We start from the raw sequence: 17,153 nt of genomic DNA, 5'->3' as shown, positions 1-17,153 counted from the left end.
ACCCATTGCACAAACATGGTAATAAAAACTAAGTACAGAATTTCAGGCCTATCCCTTTAAACCCTACAGGGTCAAAAATTATAGAAAGAATTATACTGACATGTACCATACAGCTTCTGTAAATAAATCACAATTTACCTGAGAGGCAACATGTTTTTACATCTATAAGATAAGATACACTAATGCCCTTGCAGATACGGTCGAACACCTCATAGACAACCTTGAGAAAGAAAAGACTGTCTGCAGTTCCTAGACCTGAACAAAGCTTTGATGTCCTGAATCACAGATTAATACTATCAAAACTTAGCTCTTTAGGCATCTAGGGGAGAGCACTAAAGTGGTTTCAAAGCTACTTGAAGTGAAAAAATAATGTTGTAGAGATCAAAGAAGTTTCTGAAGGAGGTATTAAAGTTAGATAATCTAAAGCCTATGGAGATTAAAAGAAGTATTCCTCGAGGATCTGTTTTGGGGTCAGAACTGTTAGTACTTTTTATTCAAGACATTCAAGAGCACTTAGGAGAGTGTTTGCTATCTAGTATCATATGAGGATGACACAGTCCTCGTTATCTTATCATTTCAGACACTGGAAATTGGCACATACACATCAATAAATAGACCTCAGCAATATTGCCTCAACAATAATTTGGTCTTTTAGGTATCCAAAACAAAAAGCATTATATGGTGAAGACATCAAGATGATGTATCTTTACAATGATATCTGGAATGAGTTATTTCTACAAAATATTTGGATGTAAACAATTGACAGTTGTCTCTCATGGAATCAACATTTAGATGTATTGTATTCAAAACTCAGTAAGTAGAGTATTTCTATTTTAAAGAGTCTCTAACTCATTAGCACTCTATAAGCTACTAGTATAGCTTACTTTGCGCTATCTGAAACACATATTCCCTATGGAATAGCTATTTGGGGGGAAGGAGTGTTATCCCATCACCAACCTCCAGCGAATGCTAGTTTTTGCTTAAGTGTGCATTGCGAATCATGGCTAGTTTTAAATTCTCAAGACAGTTGTAGAGGATTGTACCTCTACTAACCGTACTAAATGTTAATAATAACAGTGGATTACTACACTCAATAAGTATTATTTTGAACACAAGCTTTTTATACAAATTTTAAAATAAAATGGAGTGTTTACCTGACCCAGTTGTTTCTCTCTTGATAATAGCTATCTCCATGTGTTTGATCTTTATCCGAACTAATAAGAAGTATATTTTACCAACAATGACATCTTTCAGGTGATATCTGCAACAGATATTTATCCTCAATTGTAAATGGTGTAAAAATTGGCTGCTGCTATACATAATAAAAGCTTTACACGTATGCATTTCACATTGAAATAGCAATACACTTTATATAATCAAAAAAATTTAACAAAAGTTACAAAATAAAAAATTCCTACTGTAACAAATATTTTTAAGAAGAAGGTAAAACCTGTGGTGGCTGACAAAATGGGATTTGTGTAATGCAACATTCAAAAGCAACATTAGTTTTTATCTCGGAAAAACATTCTGAAATTGTATAATGTGCTTTCCAATAAATAACCTTTCAAGTAATTTGTTTATTCTATATGTGGTATTAACTTTTATTACTATATTCAATTTACTATTTTTAACATGTCACATAAATTCAGATATAAAAATAGATATTTTCTTTATTCTGTTAAATAAATCTGATTAAATACATATGTTGTTTCATACAGACTACATGCTATAAATATGTATAAAACCCAAGTGAAGGAAGGAAATCATAGCATTTAAAAGAATTTTGACAACCTCAAAAAATAAAATTTTTCAGACTCTTTTGCTGTTTTAAATGCCACCAATCATATTGAAATTCAATAACCTATTATCAATAATAATAAAAAATAAGAGTTTTCATTACTAGGAGCAAAAGTGTTTTCACACAATTGTGTTTTACGAACGAGGCAAAGCCAAGGTTGGAAAATACGACTAATCGGATAAAGACACTTTAAATCACTGTGGTGAACAATGGTTTAATCATACGGAAAACTAAATTAAAACTTACACATTTTATTTAATTTTTATTGCACAATATCTGAATGTAGTAATACTGTCAAGTTTACATATTAAAAACAACTGTGTTTCAAAAATAACTTCTACTGTAACAATAACAAAATATGAGGTTAGTACACTGAAAAAACTCAGATCTCTGTTATAAGGTAACGTAAAACAATCACGTCATACACCAAGTTAAGAATAAAAAAACACTCGTTAATGATAAAACTATATTATTTTTATCTTCTATCCTTGAATGACGTGATGTTTGCTTACTTGCACTTGTTGTATTCGAATTCGATGTGCAGGCAGTCTTCAATCCCCACTTCCATCTTAATACTATTGTTCATGTCCGGGTATGAGGAGAGAGTGTGCACTGCTAAGTCCCACTTCTTTGATAATATCAGACAACCGTCGCACAATGGTCACACGTAGCAGGTACCTGTAAACAATGGTTATAAATCATTGCCAGGCCAAAGTTAAAGATCATTTCCAAGAACGCCAGAGATTTTCCATCCAGTACTACTGAAAGGATGCTAGGCCTATTTCAGAAAAAAAGTTTTGTACTGAACAAATTCAAAAAATTACAAATATTTGAGATATTTTCCTAAATTATTTACCTGTTAGCAGAAAATCCTCTAGAGACCCGTCTATGTTACAAGAAGTAAATCAGAAATACTGTGGTATTTTTGATGGGATTTACAGAATTTCAGGGAAATTGCTATATTTTAGGAACCACAAATTATAATATACTATACCTGTTTTTTTAAAAATATTGTATACTATAAAATATGCTACCAGAATATGTCATCTATTTGCAAAAAACATGAATTTTTTAATACTTATAATAAGTATGAGCAGTTACCCGTGGCTCGCACGCAATTTCGTTTTGCACCTACCAGAGTACTTCTGGTTCGAGTTAATTATATTTCCGACACTAATGTTGAGTTTGCCTTCTTGCCACAATCAAGAAAATACGTTAAAAAGTTTATATTTATGGTCATTGTAATTTACTTTAGTGTTGGTATATTTTGTCTCACTGCTGAATTTGCCTCTTTTCTGATCAAGAAAATCACAGCTCTGAGAACCTTACTTTTGTCAAAAGACAACTAATTTTAGTTTGAAAACAGTCTTTAAATGTAAAGTAAAGGTTAGACTATACTGTACTATATCTGTACTTCTAGCAGTTACCCGCTGCTTTGACGCTCTGTTTGGCGGCACAGCAAAATCAACACAATGAACTCAATACATTAAAAAATGAATTATATTCTTCTCGGTCCACAAGAAAAATGTATGTGCAACTTAATTAGCTAATCAGTAGAGTACCTCACTATTTGACATACTCTTGGTGGCTCTGATGATACTCATATATATATTTGAAGATATACAAGGGCTATTCGGAAAGTAGCTTACGTTTTGGAATTAAAAATTAACAAAGTGTAGGAAAACATTTTTATTATATACATTTGAAAGCCACACTTAAATACTACTTTTCAACAGAGTCGCCATTCAAATTTAGGCACTTATCATATTGATGGATGAGCTTGACAATGCCTTTCTCATAAAATTCTGCCACCTGTGTCTTCAACCAGTTTGTCACTTCTTGCTGCAGCTCTGCGTCGTCGTCAAAGCGCTGCGTTGCCAGCCACTTCTTCATTGTTGGGAACAAGTGGTAGTAACTTGGTGCAAGATCCGGGCTGTATGGTGGATGAGGAAACAACTCCCACTGGAATGATTCGAGAACTTCACGTGTGCGATTTGCCGTATGAGGTCGAGCGTTATCGTGAATCAACAGAAATTTTCGAGCTTAACTTTCCCCTACGCTTGTTTTTGGATCGCTCTTCTGAGGTTGTTTAACGTTTGGCAATACCTTTCTGAGTTGATTGTAGTGCCTCGTTCCAGGAAATCAACAAGAATTACACCTTTCTTGTCCCAAAAAAAAACGGTCGCCATAACCTTTCTTGCCGACATCGTTTGCAAACATTTTCTTGGTTTGTGAGGGGAACTTGTGTGTCCCCACTTCATTGACTGCAATTTGGTCTCGCAGTTAACATGTTTCACCCATGTTTCATCGCCGGTTACGATGCGATCGAGTAATGATTCAACCCTCTTTGTAGTAAGCATCCAAAATTGTTAACGCTGCAGCCATGCGCTGGTTATTGTGGACGTCGGTCAGGATTTTCGGTACCCATCTTGCACAAAACTTGTGGAAGCCAAGCTTATCAGTGACGATTTCGTATAACAAAGTTCGTGAAATTTGAGGGAAACTAAGCGAGAGTTCCATTATGGTTAACCGTCGATTTTCTCGGACCTTTGCGTCAACTTTCTCAACAAGTTTGTCAGTCACTATGCTGGGTCTTCCACTTCACTCTTCGTCATGAACATTTGTTCGGCCATTTTTAAACTTAATGACCAATTGTCGCACTTCACCTTCTGAGCCGGTTCAATACCTATATCTCCCCGGCTCATGTGTGTTTTATATAGTGTATGTGTGTGTGGTTTATTGGCTGCAGAGGCCACTGACCATTTGAAGGCGTTTGGCCTTTCCGGTAGAGTGGAAAAGACTCCGAGCCGTGGTGTACAAGTTAGGAGTAGCTCCAAGTTAAAATTTAGTTTAATTAAGTGTTTGTTAGTTTTGCGGAGCTGTTCTCCTTCTGACATGTGCGGCTAAGTTTACGGCCCCTCACTGATGAGGTCCAGGAGATGAGTTGATTTTCTGCTGTCATCTCTCCATCATGCGTGGTCGCAGAGAACCTTCGCTTTTGCGCTCTGCTGAAGGACGGCCACCATGATGGACATTGCTACTAGTCAACATCTGTGATACCCTGCTCATATTCTTTATTTATTTGTTATTGTTATTGTTGCCATTTATATAGTTTATATTTTGTTATTTAATTTTAAGTTAGTTTTAGATATTATTTAGTTATTTCTTGGATTTCATTAGGAGCCCGCCCTTAGCCGAAGGATACCGGGTGGAATTGGCATTTCTTGTTTCAAATTATGGCGTTTCTAATTTTTGTATGCAGGTGCACCTGATAAGGATTGTTTGAGGTATATACTACTGCAGGCACTTTTTATTTTTTTTTTTATTTTTTTTTTATTTATTATATATACTTATATATTTATTTTGACTAGATAGGCCTATAATATTGTGTCTTAGTAAATGAACCTGAGTATGCTGACCACGGTGTTCTTTTTTTTTTTACCTAGTTTAGTTTTGATCCGGCATCCCGTTCGCCACCATGGGCGCGCGCTTCCCTGATGGTTTGCTGTGGGTGTGCGAGCGGCGATGTACGGTTTCAATGGTAGCAGAGCGTGGTTAGCTGCTCTCTCAGCTGTCTCTCAGTTCTGGTTCTGTTTGTTGGTGTAGGTTAGTGTTAGGTAGGGGGAGGTTAGAGTACACAACTTTTTTTTCATTAGGAGCTCGCCCTAGCACAGGATACCGGGTGGAATTGGTTTAGTGTCTTGCTTCCTGCAGACTTACCCTTTGCAGGGAGCAAGGGACTCTAAATTGCTTAACCGCTAAATTTATCTAACTGTACTCTACTTCTCCCCTATCAATGTGTTGTTTTGTTATATTTATTGCTTCTGTGTTTGTAGGTTGTGGTTAGTGTATATTTGCAGGGTATCCTTCTATTAGGTAGCAGGTATTAAGTTCTTCACTTGGACCTCGTCAGTGTAAGCCTTTTGTGAGTTGAGTCCACTTAGGTTACTAAGTAATTGTTGCGTACGCTTTGTTGTTTATTGTTGTATTTATTTGTCTTAATTGTTTGGTATGGCGTTTTCCCTGGTGCCTGAACATCTACGCAAGCCCGAGTTGGTTTTTGAGGTCCTGGCGAGAGGACAGAAGCCCGAGGGAGATGTGAGGGCATTAAGGGCTCAATTACGGGCTTGTATAGCGTTGGACCGCAGCTGGAATGCAGAGTTCCAAATTAACACAGAATTTGAGTTTTGTAAAACCCGAATGGAGGAATTAGAAGACGATATTAATTTTGAGTCACTTCCCATGTCCGGGTCAGCAAAGGCTAGATTGGCATCTCAGCTTTTACATTGGCGTGACAGAATAGTTTTACTTATGTCAGCTCCTAGTTTAGACTCTGATATTAAAAGTTGGGCTTTTTCGGCCAGTAACAAATTAAAAGAAGCCTTAGATGGTTTGAGTGAGGTGCGCTCGGTGAAAGAGAAGGGGGTACTATTTACCGCTGTCACTCCAACGGAGGTTCCCACTACCATTACTTTTGCTAACCATCCTCCGGCTCTTTCTTTCGAGCCTCCCAGAGTTACTATGTCTCCGATGGGTAGTGGCCCTCCTGAAGCGGCTGGTGAGGCATCATCTATAGTTGTGCCTTCCTTTTCTAGCTTTGGCAAACTGCCCCATCCTTTGGGGAGTGTTTTACAACACTTCCCCAGAGTTGATGGGCTTGACACTAATTTACTTATCCATTTCCTTCTGGAAGTTTTAAGAGAATTTCCTGGTATGACAGATGCCATGCTTATGCAGATTTTAGCGCAGTTTTCCTTAAGGCCGCTTTTTGATCACCTTCTAGACTGCCTTAAGAGAGGTGCCACCTTTGACCAGTTCCACGCCGAGATCTTGGAGTTCTTTGTACCTGCTCGGGTTAGGGAGCGCTTGCGGGTGGAACGCGTTTATCGTCCTCAGGCACCAGACGAGACGTTGAGCCATTTTGTCGGGGAGATACAGGATGTAGCCCGGGTGTTGCGCTTGAGCTTGAGCGAAACGGAGTTGGTGAGCCTTATTTTGGAGGGCATTAAACCTGAAGAACGCTCCCGTTTGATTTTTTGTAGCCGTCCCGCATCTTTTGCGGATTTGGACCGCCTCTCCATCATCTCTAGAGGGGTTCAGGATGCGGATGATCAAAGGGAGGCCATGTCGAGGCATCTTCCTCACTTGCCTCCGGGGCCGGTCCATGCTCCGATGCAGTCTGAGCCAGCAGCTGCTCCTTCCCGTAGGCAGCCTCCTACCTGTTATGGCTGCAAGCAAGTGGGACATATTAGACCGTTTTGTCCACTTAATAAAAAAAACTAGTAAGCTTGCGGACGAGTAAGCCCGACTCGTGCCGTAAAGGTAATTTTGAGGGCAAATATGTACCTGATTTTGATGGTAAAAGGGTAGCTGGTTTAATGCAGAACAGAAAGAAAACAGAAAGAAATAGACTTGGGGACAGTTATCATTGTTGGCCGAGAGGGGAGGTTGCTGCTCTGGCTGCGCAGGGAGTAAGGGCTGCCCGCTCAACCTGCCCACAACTGGATGTACTTGTGGGGAATGTGGTGCAGAAGGCCCTGGTTGATTCTGGGTCAGCACGCAGCCTGATTTCTTTGTCGTTTTTTGAAGATCTAAAATCCTCTGGGCTAATACGGCAGGTTGAGCCTAGTTCACTTATCTGCTGGACTGCTTCACGCACACCTTTACCTATTATCTGTAGTGCCCAGATTCACATCAAAATTAATTATTTCTCTTGGGATTGGAGCTTTTTGGTGGCTAAGGACCTGACTTTTCCTTTCATCTTGGGAGCAGATTTTATCGGAAAAACTGGCACGATTTTGGATTTGGCCTCCAGTCATGTTTTCTTTGCTTTCGCCAGGCGGGTGCTCGTTCCCTTTTCAGATGTCGAGTCTCGTGGGACTGCTGCCTTAGAGATGGAAGATAAGAGCTTGACTCCTCCTGACCAACTAGGACATCTTACACCGAAAGAGGCTGAAGACATAAGGCAGATTTGTTCCAGTTTTCCTGAAGTCCTAACTGACAAACTGGGCACGACCAATCTCTTGGAATACGAGATTCGTCTTACAGACACCCGTCCTGTACGTTCCCATCCATATAAGCTTGCTCCGCCCAAGATGGAAATTCTGAGAAATATGATTGATGATTTACTTAAGAGTGGGGTAATCGAGCCGTCTTGCTCAAATTTTTCCAGTCCAGCGTTTCTAGTGCCGAAACCTAATGGGAAGTCCAGATTGGTCCTGGATTATCGAAAGCTCAATGCTCAGATAGAAATTGACTCCGTGCCTCTCCCCGATTTGCATTCTGCTTTCGACTGGTTTGGTAAGGCCAAGTATTTCTCCATTTTTGATCTTAATCAGGCATATCATCAGATTCCTCTAAAACACGAGTCTCGACCTCTCACTGCCTTTTGTGTGCCTTGGAATTTGTACCAGTTCACCCGAGAGTGCCAATGGGCTTGGCTGTGGGGGCCCAGACACTCACCAGACTCCTGGATTCTATCTTTCATGATGTCAAATTTAAGTTCGTGTTCAACTATCTGGATGACCTGCTTGTGTACAGTGAGAGTTATGAGGAGCACTTGACTCATCTAGAGGAAGTTCTAACTAGGCTGCGAGAGTCTGGCCTTACCGTCAATCCTGAAAAGGTGAATTTTGCTCAGCCTGAAATATCGTTTCTGGGTCATCTTGTCTCTTCTCGAGGTGTTTGTATTGATCCAGAGAGAACCCAGGCAATCAGGGAGTTTCCTCCTCCTAAGGATGCCAAGGGGATTGCCCGTTTTGTGGGAATGATAAATTTTTATCGTCGTTTCATCCCCAATGTTGCTGAAGTGGCGGCCCCTCTGAACTCTCTTAGGAAAAAGGGTGCCAAGTTTGAGTGGGGTGAAGCGCAACAGACTGCTTTTGAGCAGCTGAAAGAGGCAGTGATGCAGCCTCCAGTCTTGGCTATGCCTGATTTCAGTCGTAAGTTCGTCTTGCAAACTGATGCTTCCTCCTTAGCCGTTGCTGCTGTTTTATCGCAAGAAGTAGATGGTATCCGGCAGCCCATAGCTTATGCTTCACGCACGTTAACCCCTTGTGAGAAGAAGAGTTGTTCTGTTTATGAGCTGGAATGTTTGGCTGTCGTGTTTGGAATTAATAAGTTCAGGCGTTACCTAGAACATAAAGAATTTTTGTTGGAAACCGACAACCAGGCACTTTCTTGGCTCCTTGCCCACCCCCGTCAGCTCGGGAAGATTGGTCGCTGGGTAGTCCAAATTTCTGCCCTTAAGTTCACAGTGCAGCACGTGCGAGGCACCCAAAATATCATAGCGGACACTCTGTCACGCATGTATCACTTACCCAACGACCACCAGAATTTATCAGAGCCGCCATGTTGTGGCGTGCTCCTAGACTTTCCTCTGGCATTTTCGGACATTGTTTCCACACCAACTTAAGGATCCCGAGCTGACTGCTATCATCAATGAGCTTAAAAACGGAGGTGCCCCACCCTCCTTATTTTCTGTACCGAGGTGCTCTATGCTGCCGTGACAAGCAGCGGAGAAAACCTAAGTTAGTGCTGCCAAGCTTTCTTGTACCGATGGTCTTTCAGTATTTTCATTCTTCTCCTGTGGGCGGACATCTAGGAATTCATAAGACCATCGCGAAGATTAGGGATCAGTTCATCTGGAAAGGTATGGACCGGGATATTGCAGCTCGAGTACGTTCTTGTGAACTGTGCTCGCTAAGCAAACCCGCTCAAAATACCAAGTTGGGTCTTTTGTCATCTGAGGTGGCGGAAAAACCTTTGGAGAAGGTTTTCATTGACTATGTTGGGCCTCTCCCGCGTAGCAAGTCCGGAAATAAGTTCCTACTTGTTTGTGTGGATGCCTTCTCCAAGTTTGTTTGGTTGTTCCCATTGCGGAGTGCTACCGCGCAGCTCACGGTGCAAGCACTTCGTAACCATTTTTTTCAACACTTTGGAATCCCCGCCACCTTAGTTTCCGATAATGGTTCACAGTTTGTCTCCAATATCTTTAAAAGAATGTGCTTTGGGCACGGAATCCGCCATGTGACTACTTCCCCTTTCTATCCTCAGCCTTCTCACGCCGAACGGTTTAAATCGCAATCTTCGATCTGCTCTCATTGCCTTTCATGCGGAAAATCAGACCACCTGGGATCAACAACTACCTTGGATCCAATTTGCCTTTAATACGGCCCAGCATGAAAGTCACAAGGCGGTACCTTTCGAGTTATTATTTGGCTTTCCGCCAAACAACCCTTTGGTGAACCTTTGGAAAATTAGCGATCTTCTGCCACCTCCTGGTACTCCCAATGTGAAAGCCACTTGGGAGGCAGCCAGGCGGAATCTCATTCGGGCTAGGGAGTTAGTAAGGAGAAGTACAACCGAGGTCGTATTGCCAATCCCTTCCAGGTGGGGGATCTAGTTTACTGCAAGGCTCACCCAGTCAGTTCGGCTGTGGATAAAAGAGCTGCTAAACTTTGCTACAGGTGGACTGGTCCCCACCGCATCTTGAAGTTTCTGACTCCGGTGACTGCCCGACTGGGAGATCCTCAGTCCGGGAAGATTTTCAGGAAGGCGCACATATCCCATCTGAAGCCTTGCCGGAGTCATCCGTGATTTCTCTTTAGTCTGTGCGGGAGGGTTTTAGGTCCAGAGGCCTGATCACCTCTGCTCCTTCTTCCTGATCAAGGTTCCTGTTTTCTTCTTTGTACCCACGCAACTCTTGGAGGGATTTCTTGCCTCCAACTGGATTTTCTTGGTTTTACCTTCTGCAGACTTCAGGGTTTCCGGTTTATAATTCTTCAACCATTGGGGGGGGAGAGGCATTTCGTTTGGTTCTTCATTTTGAAGAAATTAACAGAGGGGAGTTCCTCCTTTTGGGGGGGGAGTCTGAGCCGGTTCAATACCTATATCTCCCCGGCTCATGTGTGTTTTATATAGTGTATGTGTGTGTGGTTTATTGGCTGCAGAGGCCACTGACCATTTGAAGGCGTTTGGCCTTTCCGGTAGAGTGGAAAAGACTCCGAGCCGTGGTGTACAAGTTAGGAGTAGCTCCAAGTTAAAATTTAGTTTAATTAAGTGTTTGTTAGTTTTGCGGAGCTAAGTCTCTCCTTCTGACATGTGCGGCTAAGTTTACGGCCCCTCACTGATGAGGTCCAGGAGATGAGTTGATTTTCTGCTGTCATCTCTCCATCATGCGTGGTCGCAGAGAACCTTCGCTTTTGCGCTCTGCTGAAGGACGGCCACCATGATGGACATTGCTACTAGTCAACATCTGTGATACCCTGCTCATATTCTTTATTTATTTGTTATTGTTATTGTTGCCATTTATATAGTTTATATTTTGTTATTTAATTTTAAGTTAGTTTTAGATATTATTTAGTTATTTCTTGGATTTCATTAGGAGCCCGCCCTTAGCCGAAGGATACCGGGTGGAATTGGCATTTCTTGTTTCAAATTATGGCGTTTCTAATTTTTGTATGCAGGTGCACCTGATAAGGATTGTTTGAGGTATATACTACTGCAGGCACTTTTTATTTTTTTTTTATTTTTTTTTTATTTATAGTATATATACTTATATATTTATTTTGACTAGATAGGCCTATATTGTGTCTTAGTAAATAAACCTGAATATGCTGACCACGGTGTTCTTTTTTTTTTACCTAGTTTAGTTTTGATCCGGCATCCCGTTCGCCACCATGGGCGCGCGCTTCCCTGATGGTTTGCTGTGGGTGTGCGAGCGGCGATGTACGGTTTCACTTCAGTGATAATGTTGTTCCCATAAACTTCACACAACTGCCGATAAATTTCTATAGGCTTACAGTTTTTGGCAGTAAAAAACCTAATTACTGCGCGCACCTCACAGTTGGCGGGATTTTCAATTGCGGCAGACATTTCAAACAGGCACTTTGACTAGATGCGTTACAACACGAACTTCCCGCTAGCACGGCTGGATAGCCACTGAGCGGTGGGAAGTCCTAACACCAAGATGGCCGCGCTATTCCCGCCCCTAGCGGCCACAGCACAAAACGTAATCAACTTTCTGAATAGCCCTTGTATATATGGAATACAAGTTAATTCACTGTTTGAGGTACTGCAGCATATTATTTCAGATTAAATATGTACAAATAATGTACAGCAGTGTGTGTAATAGGAGATTTTGGAAAATCATCCGTTATTTCCAAATCAAAGCTAGTGTTCACAATCTAGTTAGTCAGCATAAAAACTTCTGCAAATTGAGAATCACACAACCGTTACGCTGTTTAGAAAAATGTTGCTTTTCAAGACATTCAAACTTTCATTATTATCATAAAAGGTTATCCTATTATTTATCCAACACAATATTGTAATGTCAGCCCATAGATTACTATACTCTGCTCTGAAAAGTGGAAAAAAATCAAGAATGAGATGATCAAGCTGACAAAAGTTATCTTCAAAAATAAATACTTTTAGACAGAAATATAATTTGCACTCTTCAATATATATATATATATATTGAGATATGTGTGTTTTTACAATATTTACATTTTTTCTGATGGACTACCTCATGTTTTATTTATTTAAATCATTGATTACAATTTCTTCTAAGCATAGGAAAAGTGAACAAGAATATTTCAAACTTGTTATTCTTCACACAAATAATTACCATGTTTTTGATAATATGGATTTAAAAGACAACATTATGCGATAGAAAATATGTTCAGAAGTGAAAGAACATTTTACCTCAACCGAACATTTGATCCAGTATATGATTCAAATAGTTTCTCCACATTTAAGAACTCGAAGTTGTAGGTTGTATTCTGGAAGAGTTCTCCCGGCCGAGCAAGTTCCTTCACCAATGATTGTAAACTCATGATGGTTTCCTCTGTCATAGTATAGTTCAATCTGACCAATGAACTCAATTTTTATACCCTGATGCTCCAATTTACTACCAGGCTTTTTCAGAGAGATGTTCACCTGGAAAAACAGAAACTATTTACTGAACATTCAATCACACAGTTTTATTATTATTTTGTTAGAATATACTTGTATCCTCATTTTAAAAAACACGCACAAAGCTATGTCAAGTTGAATTTATAGTAAAGAAATAGTAAATTTGGAACAGGAAATATTTATTTTTAAATTAGAAAATTATTATTGTGTGTATTTTTATGCGAATAGATTAATAATACTTGTAGAGATGAAATAATTCAAACATTACAAGCAACAATTCTTTCTTAAAAATCTGGATGGAAATACTTTAAAATAGTTAGCAAAATTTCAAGATTACAAAAACTAAACAGATAAACCATACAGAGAAGAATGAGCCTTCTGAACTGATTTAAAAAATAAAAATGGTTTTTTCTTATCATTCTGTCAATGACTATGTAGACCGGATTCAATTACAATGTGACCATCACCAAAAAAATATTGAATCTTCATGACGTCATCAAATAAAATTTAAAATACATGCACAATACGTACATGATAAAACAAAACACACAGTAACAATACTTAAATCAATTGTGAGCGCACTTTAGTGTGTGGGGACTGGCTGTCCAAGCCCTAACACTTTCTACCTTTTGCTCTCTGTTATGTTGTCACCCTGTCTTTCAGTTACTATCCTTATTAAATAATCTACCTAAATAACTGAGAAAAAAACACATTTAAGCAATTATAACTTGAGGGGTACATTAGAATATCAAAAAGAGTATTTATAATTTATGAAAACTGCAAAAATACAACCAAAAGGAAAAGAAAACTGTTATTATTTGTAAAAATTAATTGTATCTTAAAGCTGAAATCTGCACATTATTTTGATAGTGACTGTGCCAAGCCTGAGAAAGTCTAGAGATCGAATGGAGAGCTTTTTTTGGAGATGGAGTTTTTGAAAGAAGGATCTGGGATTCATCGGAGTGGTCCAAACATGATTATAATTGGAAATAAATACCTCTTTAATAGCCCCATAAATATAACTGGAAATGTACCTACTTTAATTAATAACGAGTTAAATATAAAAACAGGTGAAAGAACCATATGCAAAATTAAAAAAAATTGCAGTTGAAACTAAAATTTCTCCAACACAATTTGTAATGTGACTTGGTAGCCAATCTTTAAGGTATAAGGTTAAAATTGTTTTTGTGGATTTGAAATATTAAATGTTGTCTAATTCACCCTTGTCTACCTCTTAATGGAGGACATCAGAACAAGATGCGAGTGTAAAGAAAATATTATTATTCACAATTTTTACAGTTTTTATACTATTTGTTTATATTTTTTGATATGGAAGAGTATAAAGATGAACATTTTCTTGGTTGTTACTATCAATAACAATTTATAAAAATCAAAAAAGGTTTCCCAGAGTTTTGAAAGGCACCCTCCTCTACCTTACTGTTTGAATTAATTGTACAACTATATTTATATTTTTAGTAAATTCTTTTCATTGAATGACTTGTAAAAAGTTTCCTTCTCTTCAGTATTATTGTTTCCAGCTTTAGGGTCAATATCTTGTGCAAATACCTACATTAAGTAAGAAATAAATCAACCGAGTAAAACTATACAAGTTATTTATATCTTGTGAGAACAACGCAGTATTAATTTCAAGTGCACAACCCTCCAAAATTGATTACAACTTTGTTTCTACTTGGGTATACAACTAGAATAGTTCAACACTTTCTAAAAAAAATCCAAGTTCTTACCTTTCCTGACACACTTTCACCATCATAGTAAAGTAGGTGCCTTTCTTTCTTTCCATCTTCAGTCTTAATGTCTGCTTGCTTCCTAGTATCAGCTCCATCCAGTACAACAGTGATTTCTGCACTCTGACCGAATCCAAAGAAACTCTAAAATATTAAGAACAATTGCATGTGAATTATCTTGGAAACAAACTTTGAACAATATAATAATATACACACGTTTAGGCGATTTAAAAGTTCTAAATAATACTTTAATAATTCTGTTTATTATTACATATATGTACAAATAATATACATGTCATTAACACATTTTCATTTCTTGAGAATCATCAAAAAACCTATGTACACGCTTAAAAAACATTAGTAAAAGGCAAATTTTAATGATTATTCTCATGTGATATATCATTTTAAAGATAATTTATTGTACATTAAGAATTGTATAGTTTTACTATTTTAGTTTAATTGGTAGATTTTAAGTAATACTTTATATGTTATGTTTGGGTTTGCCATCATTCTGAAACAATGAAATACATTTCAAAACCATATATCATAGGTTTACATTTGAAAATTTTAACATTCAAATCTGCAACCTGTTCCTTAAACTTCATGAAATAGTTTAACCCTTTGAGTGCCACAGCGTCTACATAGTAGATGTTGTGAAATGTGCATAAATTGCCGGCATCTACCCAGTAGACGATTTTTATTTAATTACTATCACATATAATTCATTTTTGTTTTGACAAATAACTTATTTCACGGCAATCTACAAGTTTTCGAACTATCAATTGTGATTGATTTTTATTGTTCACCGCCCCCTTGTAGTTATTTGTCATCAGAAAAAAACAGATGACGCAATAGTTGGTCAGCTGCTACTTGTTGCCATTAACTACACAGTTTCGTTCGTTGTGTGTTTACATTGTGCTAGTTTCGTGTGTTTATGCTGAAAACTGTTGTTATTACTATTCTGCAATTGTGTTCAGTAAAACTTACAATGCATTTATAAATTTCTTTTTCCGTGTTTAGAGACATATATTTTATTGTTGGATTGGTGATGAAGTAAAACGCAAGTTCCAATCAAACTATTGATTTTAGGTGAAGTAAGGTTATAGAAGTAAGGTTATATTGTAGGCCTGTGTATATTTTTTATGTACTTTTTATATAATTAGTATTTGACAGTCGTCTTACTTCATTGAGTGAAATAGGGTAGTTATAATATTGTTTCTAAACTTTTGACAAACTTGAACAAAAATTACTTTTTGTTGTATTTTGTATATATTGCAGTATCTGGTTAAATATTACTGTAACACACCATATTATGCATGATTTTTGTTCAGTTTTTCATGCTCTTTCATATGGTATAGCTAAAAAAAATTTAAAAAAATATCGCATAAATAACATTTTAGTTCAAACTTAAAATTTTTTTTTATATTTTTTAGTTTTTTTGTTATAACCTATATTCTTTTTGTGTACATAAAAATAAAATTATAATATTATATGGAAAAAATACCTTGTTTTATAACACACCAAAAAAAAAATTATTCAAATCGGTTGAATAGTTTTTTTAATATAGTTTTTTCCCCACACGCTTGCAAAACAGAAGGAGTGCATGCTCCGTCAATTAATGCGTATGACTTGGGAAAATATGCTGTGGCACTCAAAGGGTTAAACAGATTTTCTTTGTGCGATTTAAGGAGAGTTGCATTTTTTTTTCTTTGTTGCAGCTCTAATTGTTCTCCTAATATATGTTTAGGGACACCTTAGCTGACTCTCCCTGTATATATATTTTAAATTTTCCCTTCTACGTGTCTGAATAATGTACTAAGTGTAATCAGAAATTTCTGTTCATGAAACAAGTACACAATCAGTAAAACTACAGGAGTCTATGGGGTTTTCTTAAATTGAACTTTCACCACAATATATATGATATCTCTCTTATTTAATTAGTTGCATTCAAGTTTCAGTAATTGAAGTTATAATGATTTACTGTTAGTAAAAAGTTCTAACAAAGTTATTCAAGTTATTTGAAAGCATGATATAAAAGATAACCTCAGCCTAAATGTGGGGAAATAAAAAATTAAAATAGTCACAGTTTACATAAACTCGAATTTAACAAATAAACTTGTGCAACTTGCTTGTTGTTTCAGATACACCGAGTCTTAGACTCTAACTTACACCTGCCTGGGGGCTTAGATACATATTTGAGAAGGTGTATCAAGAAGTGCTTATGGAGCAGTGCAATGAACTGGATACCTCTTATATTTGTCAAATTAAATTTCTTCACGTATTTTGTACGTGTTCAAAAATTTGCATTTTTTTAGGATAGCTACACTTCTATAAAATATTTGTAACGTGTGCTTGTATATTTATTTATTTAGATTTTGCAATTACTTTTAATTGTTCTATTTAAAAGCACACTTTTTATGAAGAATTTTAAAAAAGAACTCAAAATTATCTTCAAAAATAAGAAAACTTTGTAGCCTATTCTTTCTCAACTCTACATTACATGCCTTTTCTCCAAGCAATATGTGGCAAGTCCATGGAAAACAATGCTGGAATACAAAAGGTTAACCTCTCCAAATTGTATTTCATTTTGAGAATAAATTAGAAATGGATTATGTAACCTACTGAAGCTTGTGCTGTAAAAACTGGGCACATCCACAACTAATATCTGTAAAAGGAGGGTAAATCTTTGAAATAAA

At 37.6% G+C, this 17,153-nt stretch overlaps 1 protein-coding gene across 1 annotated transcript; it reads right to left on the bottom strand.

Moving 5' to 3' along the window:
• Positions 1 to 1,131: 1,131 nt before the first annotated feature.
• LOC124374342 (vacuolar protein sorting-associated protein 26B-like) lies at positions 1,132 to 14,601 on the bottom strand (the record flags this gene model as incomplete). Its single annotated transcript, XM_046832570.1, is given in 6 exon segments — positions 1,132 to 1,261; positions 2,311 to 2,420; positions 2,422 to 2,476; positions 12,503 to 12,621; positions 12,623 to 12,736; positions 14,458 to 14,601. Coding segments are annotated over 6 exon segments (672 nt in total), but the record flags the coding sequence as incomplete, so codon positions are not given.
• Positions 14,602 to 17,153: the final 2,552 nt, after the last annotated feature.

This window comes from Homalodisca vitripennis, unplaced genomic scaffold (assembly GCF_021130785.1).
Source record: "Homalodisca vitripennis isolate AUS2020 unplaced genomic scaffold, UT_GWSS_2.1 ScUCBcl_8008;HRSCAF=15932, whole genome shotgun sequence".
NCBI lineage: Eukaryota > Metazoa > Arthropoda > Insecta > Hemiptera > Cicadellidae > Homalodisca > Homalodisca vitripennis.
This window is presented reverse-complemented; position numbering and strand designations above follow the sequence as displayed.